At 39.3% G+C, this 15,654-nt stretch overlaps 1 protein-coding gene across 2 annotated transcripts in view; it reads right to left on the bottom strand.

Moving 5' to 3' along the window:
- Nucleotides 1-14,985, bottom strand: part of rgl2 (ral guanine nucleotide dissociation stimulator-like 2) — a 70,609-nt gene extending 55,624 nt beyond the window's left edge. For both annotated transcript variants that reach the window (XM_061983089.2, XM_061983090.2), the window contains exons 1-2: nt 14,463-14,985; nt 2,950-3,113 (exon numbers count right to left, since the gene is read on the bottom strand). In XM_061983089.2, coding sequence (XP_061839073.1) covers nt 2,950-3,102 — 153 coding nt within the window. In that variant the 5' untranslated portion in view covers nt 3,103-3,113; nt 14,463-14,985. The remainder of the gene's footprint in view (nt 1-2,949; nt 3,114-14,462) is intronic.
- Nucleotides 14,986-15,654: the final 669 nt, after the last annotated feature.

Genomic DNA, 15,654 nt, shown 5'->3' with positions numbered 1-15,654 from the left:
ATATTGACAGCTAGAATTCACCAAGTCAAGTATTTCATACATATATATACAGGTAAAAGCCAGTAAATTAGAATATTTTGAAAAACTTGATTTATTTCAGTAATTGCATTCAAAGGGTGTAACTTGTACATTATATTTATTCATTGCACACAGACTGATGCATTCAAATGTTTATTTCATTTAATTTTGATGATTTGAAGTGGCAACAAATGAAAATCCAAAATTCCGTGTGTCACAAAATTAGAATATTACTTAAGGCTAATACAAAAAAGGGATTTTTAGAAATGTTGGCCAACTGAAAAGTATGAAAATGAAAAATATGAGCATGTACAATACTCAATACTTGGTTGGAGCTCCTTTTGCCTCAATTACTGCGTTAATGCGGCGTGGCATGGAGTCGATGAGTTTCTGGCACTGCTCAGGTGTTATGAGAGCCCAGGTTGCTCTGATAGTGGCCTTCAACTCTTCTGCGTTTTTGGGTCTGGCATTCTGCATCTTCCTTTTCACAATTACCCACAGATTTTCTATGGGGCTAAGGTCAGGGGAGTTGGCGGGCCAATTTAGAACAGAAATACCATGATCCGTAAACCAGGCACGGGTAGATTTTGCGCTGTGTGCAGGTGCCAAGTCCTGTTGGAACTTGAAATCTCCATCTCCATAGAGCAGGTCAGCAGCAGGAAGCATGAAGTGCTCTAAAACTTGCTGGTAGACGGCTGCGTTGACCCTGGATCTCAGGAAACAGAGTGGACCGACACCAGCAGATGACATGGCACCCCAAACCATCACTGATGGTGGAAACTTTACACTAGACTTCAGGCAACGTGGATCCTGTGCCTCTGCTGTCTTCCTCCAGACTCTGGGACCTCGATTTCCAAAGAAAATGCAAAATTTGCTTTCGTCAGAAAACATGACTTTGGACCACTCAGCAGCAGTCCAGCTCTTTTTTTCCTTAGCCCAGGTGAGACGCTTTTCGCGCTGTTTCTTGGTCAACAGTGGCTTGACACGAGGTATGCGGCAGTTGAAACCCATGTCTTTCAAGCGTCTCTTGGTGGTGGATCTTGAAGCACTGACTCCAGCAGCTGTCCACTCCTTCTGAATCTCCCCCACATTTTTGAATGGTTTTTTTTTCACAATCTTGACCAGGGCGCGGTGATCCCTATCGCTTGTACACTTTTTCTGACCACAGTTTTTCCTTCCCTTTGCCTCTCCATTAATGTGTTTGGACACAGAGCTCTGAGAACAGCCAGCCTCTTCAGCAATAACCTTTTGTGTCTTTCCCTCCTTGTGCAATGTGTCGATGGTTGCCTTTTGGACAGCTGTCAAATCTGAAGTCTTCCCCATGTTTGTGTAGGCTTCAGAACTGGACTGAGAGACCATTTAAAGCCCTTTGCAGGTGTTTTGAGTTAATCAGCTGATTAGTTTGTGGCACCAGGTGTCTTCAAAATTTAACCCTTACACAATATTCTAATTTTGTGACACACGGAATTTTGGATTTTCATTTGTTGCCACTTCAAATCATCAAAATTAAATGAAATAAACATTTGAATGCATCAGTCTGTGTGCAATGAATAAATATAATGTACAAGTTACACCTTTTGAATGCAATTACTGAAATAAATCAAGTTTTTCAAAATATTCTAATTTACTGGCTTTTACCTGTATATATATATATATATATATATATATATTTACATCCTGAAAATAGGCAAACAAAACGGTGTTTGGATAACTGATACTTCAAACTTGCATAAATAAATCTTAAGGAATATAACATAACTTGGCTTCTGAGAGCTTCAAAATGTAATGAATAAAATGCTAAAGTTGTTGAGAAACAAGCAATTATTTTAATAATTAAATATGGTCATTTTAAATGAATTATTATGATAATTTAAAATTAATTATTTCAAATATGTTTATTTTAATTCTATGGCTGGATGTAATAAGGAGTCAGAAAAAAAAAAAAAATACAATTAATTTTGATGTTTTAGCAAAATATAATAAAAATTTATTTAGTTTTGTTTTTTTTAATTAATAAATATATTTATTTTTAGGTAAGATAAACAATATAATACAATTTGTCTCTAGTCTGAATGATTTAGTTCTTGTCACCCTGTTGTCCTCCCGTCGTGAAAAAAGGCTGTCCTCACTCAGGTCCGAATGGAGCTGAAGGGGGCGTGGCCTCCAGCTCCGGCTGAAAATCGGGAGATTTTCGGGAGAATATTTGTCCTGGGAGGTTTTCGGGAGAGGCACTGAATTTCGGGAGTCTCCCGGAAAATTCGGGAGGGTTGGCAAGTATGACTGATTGACTGAAAGAGCACGCACTTGACGCGATGATGTCATGTTGTCGATGGAAAAAGGCATTTTTAAACCGTTTGATTTGCCTGAGCGGCTAGTAGACCCCGAGAGTAACAAGCGGTTGCCTTGTTGCCTTTCCATTAAGAACAATAAACTAGTTTTTAGTATAAGTTTGCTGGTTTCAAGAAATGTAATGCCGAGCGCATATCATTATGTCAAGATAATGGCACTAGCAAAATGATCGCATTAATCATGAACACATTGAGATTAATCATGCAATTAATTTTGAGCGTACACACTCTTTTGCCTCAACCGCTAAATGCATACGTCAGCACAAAAATGAGAGAGGACTGGTGGTCTCCCTGGCAAATTTCACTCCAAAATACATCCTGAAAGAACTTTAGACCAAACTGTTCCCAAGTTTGGTGCAAATAATTGAAATGCATTCAAGTAAAACGTATAAAAACGTTCCTGAATGGCATTCTGACAGTAAAATCGCATTTGTGTACATTTTTTAAGCAACATTTAACTATGCATGCTAACTAATCCCCTGCGATTAATCATGATTAATCAAAATTCCTAAATATGATTAATCAGATTTTTTTTAATTTAAATACATGTGAAACGTAATACGGTTTAAGAAAAAAGCCTCACCTGGAGACTCTGCGAGTCATCCGTGTCAGATGGGGTGCCCGGGACGTCGCCCCCGTCATCGGGTACCAGGGGTCGGTAGGCGATTAGGGGCACCTCGCTGGACTCCGTCCCCGGCAGGTCAAATCCACCTGTTCGCATGTGACGTGGCAGCATGGTGCCAGCTGCTGCAGACAGAAGAGAGACGAATAAGCCGGTGTACGCACATTAATATGCCCTTTTACTGTCAAAATAAATGAAGTATTGTCTGTACTGTAAAGCCGCTGAAGTACATATATCAGAAAACACAACGCATAGAACTACTTCTTCCAAGGAGGTTTTGTACAGCTTTGAAAATATCAACATGATTTTTTTGTCAAATTCTCCAAAAGATATTTTCATACAATGTTAGTGAGAATCCACAACGAAATCAACAACTATGGTCAATTTGATTGACTTTTAACATTTCATTTTGTTTTTAAATAGATTAAAAAAATATTTGGCGGTAATTAAATCGGAGTGCGGAAGTCGCCTCCCAGCAGCTCCAATGCAGACACGGCACAAGAGCCCAGCGTGCAGGTTCAACAAGGTTTTAATGAAAATGTTTTCTTTCCAACAACAGTTTTTTCTCCTAGAACGTGACTTTTCAGCCACGTCCGTATCCTCCTCTCTCCTCTGCTCCCGGCCGCTTACTGTTAAAGACAACAGATGATTAGATTAACACGTACCACCTGTGAAACCTAATCACCTGCCAGCTGTGTCTCGCCGTCAGCACATGCCCCGCCCCTGCCCGATGGTGCTCGTCCTCAGTACCATGGACAGCGGCGGTGACTTTTCCTCCTGCAAGCAGTGCTGACTACACCTCCCCCCCACACCGAGTTATACACATATTCTGACACTTGTTTATAGTAGTAAATTGTACACAGAATAATAATTTCAGTATTACCTTGTCTCGTCTTGGATCAGGGAAAAAAAGATTGCTTTGAATGGAAGCTTACTTAATTTTTAGCTAAAAATTAAATGTAAAACAATATGCACACTTAAAAAAAAAAAAAAAAAAAAAAAAAAAAATATATATATATATATAAAACCGTATAGTAGCAACTCAAATTAAAAAGCTAGAACTATGGATGCTATGCATTTAAAAATTATGGGTTATTTTGATAACCCAATTTATGAGTTGCGAGTTATTTTTATGAAGAGCAATCCATTTTTTGGGTTATAAGGGTATCATTTTAACTCAGTTTCTGGGTTTTCAAAACTATGAACCATTTTGGGGTTGTTTTTCAATGAGTAACGCATTTTTGGGTATAAGGCTTTTTTTTATTTATTAAAAAGGTACTTTTTTCTTAATGGGAATTATATTAAGGGATTAATCTAATTAACATTATTTACAATCACACATCTTATGTACATGAAAATATTTGTGCATGCTGTATAGGACTACTATGACCATACACGGCAATTCATGTAAAAAAAAAAATCACTTATATCTTGCTTTTGAGTATATTTTAATGGAATAAAATTAATTTTCATCAGTAGTTGGGAAGGAGTAGGACAAACCAGCAGTAAAATGTATAATTTTTAACCAGCTATTGGGTCAAGGAGCGCTAAATTGCGCAACCCAATGGTTGGGTTTGAAATATACTCAACATTGGAGTGAGCATAACTCAGCTATTGTGTTAAATCAATTCAACCCAATAGTTGGGTTATGAATCAACCAATATTGAGTACCATTGATTTTAATGTACTGTTGAGGACATAGATTTTAAAGTACCATAGATTTTGAAGTACCATTGAGTAAATTGATTTTAAAGTCCAATTGAGTACATAGATTTTAAAGTACGTATATTGATTATAAAGTGCCATTGAGTACATTAATTAAAGCACTGTACTGTTGATTATAAATTGAGTACATATATTTTAAAGTACCATTGATTTGAATGTACTGTTGAGGACATAGATTTGAAAGTACCATAGATTTTAAAGTACTGTTGAGTACATAGATTTTAAAGTACCATTTATTTTAAAGTACTGTTGAGTACATATATTTTAAAGTCCCATTGATTTTAAAGTACTGTTGAGTACATATATTTTAAAGTCCCATTGATTTTAAAGTACTGTTGTGGACATAGATTTTAAAGTACTGTTGAGGACATATATTTTAAAGTACCGTTGAGTACATTGATTTTAAAGTACTGTTGAGTACATGGATTTTAAAGTACTGTTGAGGACATAGATTCTAGAGTTCTGTTGAGTACGGTACATAGCTTTTAAAGTACCATTGCGTACATAGATTTTAGAGTACTGTTGAGGTACATAGATTTTAAAGTACGTACCGTATTTTTCGGACTATAAGTCGCACTTTTTTTCGCTCCAGTGCGATTTATATATGTTTTTTTCCTTCTTTATTATGCATTTTCGGCAGGTGCGACTTATACTCCGAAAAATACGGTATGTTGATTATAAAGTACCATTGAGTACATTAATTAAAGTACTGTACTGTTGACTTTAAAGTACTGTTGAGTACATAGATTTTAAAGTACCAATGATTTTAAAGTACTGTTGAGGACATACATTTTAAAGTACCATTGAGTATACTCAGTGGCCTAGTGGTTAGAGTGTCCGCCCTGAGATCGGTAGGTTGTGAGTTCAAACCCCGGCCGAGTCATACCAAAGACTATAAAAATGGGACCCATTACCTCCCTGCTTGGCACTCAGCATCAAGGGTTGGAATTGGGGGTTAAATCACCAAAAATGATTCCCGGGCGCGGCACCGCTGCTGCCCACTGCTCCCCTCACCTCCCAGGGGGTGAACACGGGGATGGGTCAAATGCAGAGGACAAATTTCACCACACCTAGTGTGTGTGTGACAATCATTGGTACTTTAACTTTAACTACATTGATTAAAGCACTGTACTTTTGACTTTAAAGTACTGTTGAGTACATAGATTTTAAAGTACCAATGATTTTAAAGTACTGTTGAGGACATAGATTTTAAAGTACCATTGAGTACATTGATTTTAAAGTACCGTTGAGTACATTGATTTTAAAGTACCATTGAGTACATTGATTTTAAAGTACTGTTGAGTACATCGATTTTAAAGTACTGTTGAGGACATAGATTGCAAAGTACTGTTGAGGACATAGATTTTAAAGTACCATTGTGTACTTTGACTTTAAAGTACTGTTGAGTACACACATTTTAAAGTACTGTTGAGTACATAAATTTTAAAGTACCATTGAGTACATTGACTTTGTCGTACCATTGAGTATATTGGTTGTAAAGATTTTGTGTGTATGAATTGTTTATAAACACGAGCATAATATATTAAATATTCATATACATCATAAAATAAATATGTCCCTGGTCTGTAACATAACCCCCGCGGTAACCGAGGGAACACTCTATTGCAGTGGTTCTCAAACTTTTATTCACCAAGTTTAGAAAACACTTGGCTCTCCAAGTACATCCATCCATTTTCTACCGCTTGTCCCGTTCGGGGTCGCGGGGGGGCTCTCCAAGTACCGCCATAATATTTTGCTGACTTTAACATAGGAAAAGAACCAAAAAGGTGTGTGTGGTTCTCAGACCCTGTCCCACGACAAAAACTTCCTGCCAGTTCCTCGGACTATGTCCCTCCTGTTAGCTCCAATTTGCATGGCGTCCCCTCCCTTCACTTCCCTTCCACCCCCCGCATGCTGCCGTTTGGGCGGCCATGAAGATGGACATCTAGTAAGCGCCGTCCCAGGAGTGAGGGAGCGACACGGAGAATGTTAGCATGCTGCATCCTAATAAATTGTTTTAATTTTTTTTTATAATTACTATATTTCCATTTTTTACAAGAAAGCATAATGTATTTTGTACTGTATTATATAACCTATTATTGTTTGTGCCTTTGTCTCCAAACTTGAAATACAATATTTATTGTAACCATTAGGGCTCCCCTCAATTTGGTGACTGTTAAAGGTCCCGGGGACCCAAAAGGGTCCCAGTCGTTAAAGTGTTGAAAATAAGCCATATTTCTTTTTTTAATTATTTTACTTTCAATGCTAAAATATCAATTGATCAACTTCATATATAATCGTTGACATAAAGTTTTAATTAAAAAATAAATTGTTTACCCTTTTTGTCAAAAAAAAAAACATAAAACAAACCCTGTTTTTTTATGCTAAAAACGAAAATTTCGCAATATTTTCCTGCAAAAAAATGTTCAAAGTGGAATATTTAGTTTAGATAATAATGACTCATGTATTGGAATATGGGATCCATTATTTAAATTTGTTTTAACTATTAAATGAACCAAAAATATGACTTTTATATATGACTCTATTCTATCTTTGTGGAAAATATTGGACACAGTGTGTTGTCAAGTTTATGAGATGCGATGCAAGTGTAAGCCACTGTGACACTATTGTTCATTTTTTATTTTTTTTATTAATGTCTGGAATGATAATGTCAATGAGGGATTTTTAATCAGTGATATGTTGAAATTGTTACTAATATTAATTTTTTCATTTTTCATTTATTTATTTATTTCAGGCAATGACATAAAAAAGTACAAAGTTGACAACACATAATAATATAAATTAATATAGTGCAAAAGGTAATGTATAGTATGTAATATTGATATTGTTGTTGATAATATTCATTTTTGTTTCACTACTTTTAGATTGTTCTGTGTCATGTTTGTGTGTCCTCTCAATTGCTCTGTTTATTGCAGTTCTGAGTGTTGCTGGGTCGGGTTTGGTTTTGGAATCGGATTGCATTATTATGGTATTGTTGTGTATTGTTTTGTTGGATTGATGAATAAATTCTTGAAAAAAAAAAAAAAAGTGGAATATTTCATGTGAAGTAATTGGAGCCTTAAATAGGTCAATAATTCATAAGAACATTGATTTTGATTCATTATAATTTATTAAGCAATGCCAGTTTTTTAGCCAAATTCTGACTCGGGATCCAAAAGGCCCCAACTCATATGTCAGTATATATTATTTTTTACTTTCAATGCTTAAATCTCTAGATCACGGGTGCCCAAAGTGGGGCCCGTGTCATTTTGCTTTGGCCCGCCAAAACATTTTCATACTGACCTTTTTCAAGCTGCACAATCATCGATGGAACATATACAATTTTGGTGTTGTTTACTCGAGTCATATCGCAGTCTACACATATCTCTTATGTGTGACTGCCATCATATTGCAGTCTACACGTATCTCTTATGTGGGACTGCCATCATATTGCAGTCTACATGTATCTCTTATGTGTGACTGCCATCATATTGTCGTCTACACGTAGCTCTTATGTGTGACTGCCATCTACTGATCACACTTATCATTACACCATGTACCAAATAAAATAGCTTTATGGTCGGTAAGCACAACCAAAATTATTTCGTACACTAGGCGCACCGGGTTATAAGGCGCACTGTCGGGTTTTGAGAAAATGAAAGGATTGTAAGTGCGCCTTATAGTCCGAAAAATACGGTATAGTAATGCACTGTAAAAATAAAAAACGGCCATGCATTTTTTACTGTCAGCTCAGTCAGCAGATTTTTTACGTAAACAACAGTGGTACAGTATTTTAACCTAGAGAAATTTGGTGTGGAATCCACCTTAAATTTGACTGAGTTCCCAGTTTTTTTTATTGTAATATCTATAGATATGTTGCACACGGGGCTTCACGGTGGGAGAGGGGTTAGTGCATCTGCCTCACAATACGAAGGTCCTGAGTAGTCTTGGGTTCAATCCCGGGCTTGGGATCTTTCTGTGTGGAGTTTGCATGTCTTCCCCGTGACTGCGTGGGTTCCCTCCGGGTACTCCGGCTTCCTCCCACCTCCAAAGACATGCACCTGGGGATAGGTTGATTGGCAACACTAAATTGGCCCTAGTGTGTGGATGTGAGTGTGAATGTTGTCTGTCTATCTGTGTTGGCCCTGCGATGAGGTGGCGACTTGTCCAGGGTGTACCCCGCCTTCCGCCCGATTGTAGCTGAGATAGGCTCCAGCGCCCCCCGCGACCCCAAAGGGAATAAGCGGTAGAAAATGGATGGATGGATGTTGCACACGGACATAATTGAGTGATGGAAGCCATATTGAGTGTTGTGCTACTGCTGTGTGTAAATGGGTTTTACTTGTATAGCGCTTTTCTACCTTCAAGGTACTCAAAGCGCTTTGACACTATTTCCACATTCACACACACATTCACACACTGATGGCGGGAGCTGCCATGCAAAGCCCTAACCACGGAGCAAGGGTGAAGTGCTCAAGGACACAACGGATGCGACGAGGTTGGTAGTAGGTGGGGATTGAACCAGGAACCCTCAGGTTGCTGGCACGGCCACTCTCCCAACCGTGCCACGCCGTATGTGTGTGTGTGTGTGTGTGTTATACAAATAAAAAAACTCAGTGAGGAAGTGTAATGCTCCATCGTCCAGTTTGTAGTCAAGAGACGGAAGGAACTGCAATATTTAAGCAAGGTGTGTTTATTGACACGCAAAGGTTGCGTGCTTCAAAGCAACTTTATGGACTATTTATTACCTCAATGTTCCACTTTTTTGAGCGGATTAATATTGGCCTGTGGATTGATGGATCGCTCGGAGGAGGGTTGATAAAGTGAGTAAAGTGTGTTCATTTCAAACTGACAGAGCGTAAAATTGTTGTCTTACAAACTTTTGTGTGGTGTTGCTTCCTTATTTGTCATTACTCAGAGCTGGTTTTAATGTGTAGCAGCGGCAGCTTAACTGAATGCGACAGTAATTGCGTCGGTCAGCTGGAACGAAAAAATACAGATAGCAGTATCAATAGTCCAGAATCGTCATGGTCCTCATGGACCGACCTACCAAGAAATACCGGTACTCGGTATACGTCCCTACTAGGGTGGTACGGTATACCGGTATTGGTATATTACCGCAATGCTAATGAATTACATTCGGTACTATACCGCCTCTAAGAAAGTACCGGTCTTTCACCCCGCGTCGTCGTCATGTCATGACGTTGCTGGGTTTACGAGCAGAGGAGCATGTTCGGCAACGCACAATCACAAAGCACTTACAAGCAGACACAGTGTGTAGACAGAAAAGCGAGAACAGACGCATTTTGGCTTAAAAACTAACGATATAGGTGAAGTTATAACACTGAAACACCCTCAGTAAGAGGTGCTTTAAGACATGGCTAGCTAGCTAGCGGCTAACGTCCAGTCACAGTGTTTTAGCTACTTCTAAATCCCTAATCCTCGCCTCCACGGCGACAAATAAAGTAAGTTTCTTACAAGTATCATCCCTGCAGGACGAGGAATAGCTAAACATGCTTCACTACACACCGTAGCTCACCGGCGTCACAATGTAAACAAACGCCATTGGTGGATCTGCACCTAACATCCACTGTAATGATATCAAGTACAGGCACGTATCTAGTCGATACTACTACGATTACGTCAATATTTTTTGGAATCACAACATCTTCTATCGTTTTTTTTAAATGTATATTATGTTTATAAAGTCAGGAAATATGTCCCTGGACACATGAGGACTTTGAATATGACCAATGTATGATCCTGTAGCGACTTGGTATCGGATTGATACCCAAATGTGTGGTATCATCCAAAACTAATGTAAAGTATCAAACAACAGAAGAATAAGTGATTATTACATTTTAACAGAAGTGTAGATAGAACATGTTAAAAGAGAAAGTAAGCAGATATTAACAGTAAATGAACAAGTAGATTAATAATTAATTTTCAACCACTTGTCCTTAATATTTTTGACAAAATGATCAAATGGAAAATGACACAATAATGTAATTATGTTTATAGATTATATGCTATCTGTTGTTGTGTTCCCTAATTTTGAGTGACCTGAACATAATCTGGACTGTACATAATTTTTTTTTTCTTCTTTTCTCAGTGTACATGAATGAAGGTGTGTGTTGCTGAACCCGACTTGGACAATATCTGGACTGGACCTGGTTTTGAAAACCCTTTAAACAAATCTAATTTCATTTACAACCTGGTCTGGTGAAGATAAGGTCCTTTTTTTTAATTTATTTGATTTTTTTTAGATATGATAAATAAATATTTTCTTGGATAAAAAAGAAAGTAAAACAATATAAAAATAATTACATAAAAAAATAAAATAATAATAATAATTAAATGAAAATGTTAGTGGACCAGCAGCACATACAATCAAGTGTGCTTCAGGGACTGTGTCCCTTGCAGAAGTGTTGTCCATGTTGTGGGAACCAGAATATTGGTAGCAGAAAGAAACAACCCCTTTTGTGTGAGTGGGTGTGTATGAGTGTGAATGGGGGAGGGAGGTTTTTTTGGGGGGGTTGATGCACTAGTTGAAAGTGTATCGTGTGTTTTTTCTATGTTGATTTAATAAAAAAATAAATAAAAATAAATAAATGACACAATATGTTACTGCATATGTCAGCAGCTAAATTAGGAGCTTTTGTATGCTTACTTACTACTAAAAGACAAGTTGTCTTGTATGTTCACTATTTTATTTAAGGACAAACTTGCAATAAGAAACATATGTTAAATGTACCATAGGATTTTTTGTTAAAATAAAGCCAATAATGCAATTTTGTTGTGGTGCCTTTTATTTACAAAAGTATCGAAAAGTATCGAATTACATTTTGGTACCGGTACCAAAACATTGGTATCGGTACAACACTAGTCCTATGAGCAGGCCCGGCCCTAACCAATCAGGCGCCCTAGGCAAGATTTTAGGTGGCGCCCCCCCACATCGGCAGTGAAGTGTATATACCAGGGGTCGGCAACCTTTACCAGTCAAAGAGCCATTTTGACCAGTTTCACAAATTATAGAAAACAATGGGAGCCGCAAAAATTTTTTTGAAATTTTAAATGAAATAACACTGCATTCAAAGTTTTTTTTTTGCTTTGTGCTATGTATAACCAGGGGTCTCAGACACGTTGCCCACACCTTCAGGTGGAATTTGAAAGCTGGTGCGGCACGCGGGTTTTAAATGAATGCCGCTTGTCAGCGTCATGCATGCCGTGATGGTACAGTATATAGCGCCCACTACACCCAGCGTGCCTGATCAGCCACACGTTGTATGGGGCTTCCGCTTGCTCACGTAGGTAACAGCAAGGCATACTTGGTCAACAACCACACAGGTCACACTGACGGTGGCGGTATAAAAAAAAAAAACTTTAACACTCTTACTAATAATGCGCCACACTGTGAACCCACACCAAACAAGAATGACAAACAAATTTCGGGAGAACATCTGCACCGTAACACAACATAAACACAACAGGACAAATACCCAGAATCCCATGCAGCCCTAACTCTTCCGGGATACATTATACACCCCCCCCACAGTGTGGCGCATTATTAGTAAGAGTGTTAAAGTTGTTTTTTTTTATACCGCCACCGTCAGTGTGACCTGTGTGGTTGTTGACCAAGTATGCCTTGCTGTCACGTACGTGTGCAAGCAGAAGATGTATATTGTATAACAAGTGTTGGGCTGGCACGCTGTTAATACAGATTGTAGAGGGTGCCAAATGTTGTACCATCATGGCACGCCCTTATTATAGCCGTAAGGGTGAAAATCGGTGATTATTAATCCCGGGTGTTTTCTGCGAGAGGCACTGAAATCCGGAAGTCTCACGGGAAAATTGGGGGGTTCAGCAAGTAAGCTGCTGAGCCGCATCAGAGTGATCAAAGAGCCGCATGCGGCTCCGGAGCCGCGGGTTGCCGACCCCTGGTATATACTCACAAGAAACCGAATAGCTTTGTCTTTGACCTTTTTTTTTTAACTTACAACTATACCTAATATATAAAGGGGTGGAAAAGTGACTATTACCTGCAGGGCAAACATTAGCTAACCAGAAGGCAATAACAATGTAAACAAAAAACACCTGCTTAAAAGATCTAATACAAATGTCCCTGAGGAATGTAAGGTGGGAGTACTGTAATTACCTAACGTTACATTATTATTTTCCATAACAATTTAGCCCCCTCCACAATATCAACCCGACGTTAAAACAGAACTAGCTATTTATTGATTAGCAATTGCCGAATCATGTAACATTAGCTTAATGCTAAAAAGCAGGTTACTATCACATTCTGTATCAGACAAATAATTTCATGTAGGCTAACGTTACCTACCTGCTACCTCTGTCTTTTCTCGTTTCTCCTCCTCTTCTTTTCTCTTGTTTCTTCCCTGGGCACCTGACAGTTTTGGCCGTTTTGACATCTTGTGTTGATTTTTTGATGTGTCCAAAAAGAGTCATGATACGGGAAGGGAGGGGGCACACCGTGCGGGTGGTGGTGGGGGGGGCGTAATGTTGTAACAAATAATATTTCTATTAAATAGGCTTTACTTTGCATTTTAATTAACGTGGGATTATTTTTTGTATTTAGAAATAATAGTACCAACTTTTTTTTTTTTTTTGTCTCCAACATTTGTGGCACTGGCGTGGCGCCCCCTGATGGACGGCGCCCTTAGCATTTGCCTATACGGCCTATGCCACGGGCCGGCCCTGCCTAAGAGGGCTGTATACACAGTACTGACAATCAACACATTTTCACTTTGACCCTTGGAGGCAAATTGCTTGTGCAGTCCTACTTCCTGCAATTACATTTTGTGTTATCAGCGTGAAGTGAAGTGAATTATATTTATATAGCGCTTTTTCTCTAGTGACTCAAAGCGCTTTACACAGTGAAACCCAATATCTAAGTTACATTTAAACCAGTGTGGGTGGCACTGGGAGCAGGTGGGTAAAGTGTCTTGCCCAAGGACACAACGGCAGCGACTAGGATGGCGGAAGCGGGGATCGAACCCGGAACCCTCAAGTTGCTGGCACGGCCGAGCTATACCGCCCCAAATTACTGTCAATAACGCAACATTTTCTCGTTATATCACACCTGTTTGCTCGTTTACTCCACCTTTTATGTTTTTTTTGGTTTTTTTTTGGTGATAGTATTCCCCCCGTCCCCCGCCCCGGGTCGTACTTTGGACACCGCTGCCCTGTATCGTACAGAATCCTGCAGAATATTGCACTGGCACTCCCAACTTTCCACTGTGTGTCACACTGAATAAACACTTTCTCATTGTCGCTTCCCTTTTTTTTTCTTTTTATAATATTTTTTTGTCAGTCACATTGAGGCCTGGAGGGGAGCCGAGCCATTTGGAGAATAGTATGGACCGACGGTTGCACTGAGCCCTGAATGGCTGCTATTCATGACTGTATGTGACCGGAGCAAACAGCCAACATATGACTCTAGGTGCACACGCACACACACACACAAACACACACACACACACGCACACACACACACACACACACACGGCTGCAATGAGGCTACACCACCAGTCACACCCCACAGGAGCTTCATGCATGTTCACCATGGCAACAAAGTCCACAAAAAGTTGCTGAAGCGGCTAAAAAAGCCTCACACTGTGACAGACGGATGATGACACATCAGCAGTGAATGTTCCAATACAAAAAAAAAGGGGAAGATGAAGAAAAAAAAAAAAGAAAAAAAAGGAGGAGGAAGCAGCTCAACTTACTGCATGGGCCCAAGTCTCATGAGCTGGATGCGTCTGGCGGACTGGACTCCTCCGGCAGCTCCAGACCACCGTGTGCCCACACGGTCTCGTCCATCGGGGCAGATCAGCTGCTGCCAGAGAGTGGGTGGTTTTGGTGTGGACCTCCGCCTCACCCACCCTCAACCTCCCTTTTTCTTCTCTATCTGCGTCGCCGTCGTGCATGTGCGAGCAGCTGATAGCCCTTTCTCTCTCTCTCTCTCTCTCTCTCTGTGTGTGTGTGCGTGTGTGTGTGTGCGTGTGTGTGTGTGTGTGTGGGTGTGTGACGTCGCTGCAGCCAACAGCACTGCCACTCTGGGCTGCATGTGGGCGGGACTAACATCAACATGCACGCCTTTACTGTTTAGAGGTGGGGGCATTATTTTACAACACATATATATTCATTTTATGTCTCACTAATTTAACCCTTGTGTGGTGTTCGGGTCTGTGGGACCCGTTTTAATTTTTTATTCAAAGAAAAATTATACAATTAATTAATTTTTCAAACTGAGACTCACTGACTTTGGCTAATTTAACATATATCAGAATGCATATTTAATTATTTAATGACCACACACCATACACCCCCCCCTACACATTTCTATTACATATAAGTGTGGAAATTGATGTTCTGTGTACCACGTCCCCCCCCCCCCACACACACCATACCATACCATACCAACTTTAGTTATAAAGCCCTTTAAAAACAAGCATAATTGAAAACAAAGGACTGTACACCACAAAGAAATAGAGGCAAAGTACAGACTAAAAAATAACATTTAAAACAGAAGTAAAAATACACATTTAAAAAGCAAATATAAATTACCCTAAGAACAGTTTGTTAGATAAAAAACTGTTTAAAAGTTAAAAACAGTTCAAAGTCTCATGCTGGGTTAAAAGCCAGTGAATAAAAATGGGTTTTAATAAGGGTCTTAAAAATAGCCAAAGAAGGGGCCTGTCTCACATGGAGAGGGAGATCGTTCCAGAGTTTGGGACCCGCAACAGAGAAGGCTCTGTCCCCTCTGAGCTTGCGCTTTGTTTTGGGTACCTCCAGGATCAGCTGATCAGCTGACCTGAGGGACCGGGTGGGGGCATAGAGATGGAGCAGCTCAGAGAGGTACGGTGGGGCAAGACCACGTAAGGATTTAAAAACAAGTAAGATCATTTTAAAATTAAA

The sequence above is a fragment of the Nerophis lumbriciformis genome, linkage group LG21, assembly GCF_033978685.3.
Source record: "Nerophis lumbriciformis linkage group LG21, RoL_Nlum_v2.1, whole genome shotgun sequence".
NCBI classification, from domain to species: domain Eukaryota; kingdom Metazoa; phylum Chordata; class Actinopteri; order Syngnathiformes; family Syngnathidae; genus Nerophis; species Nerophis lumbriciformis.
Note: the sequence above shows the minus strand (reverse complement) of the source record. Positions and strands in the feature narration are given on the sequence as shown.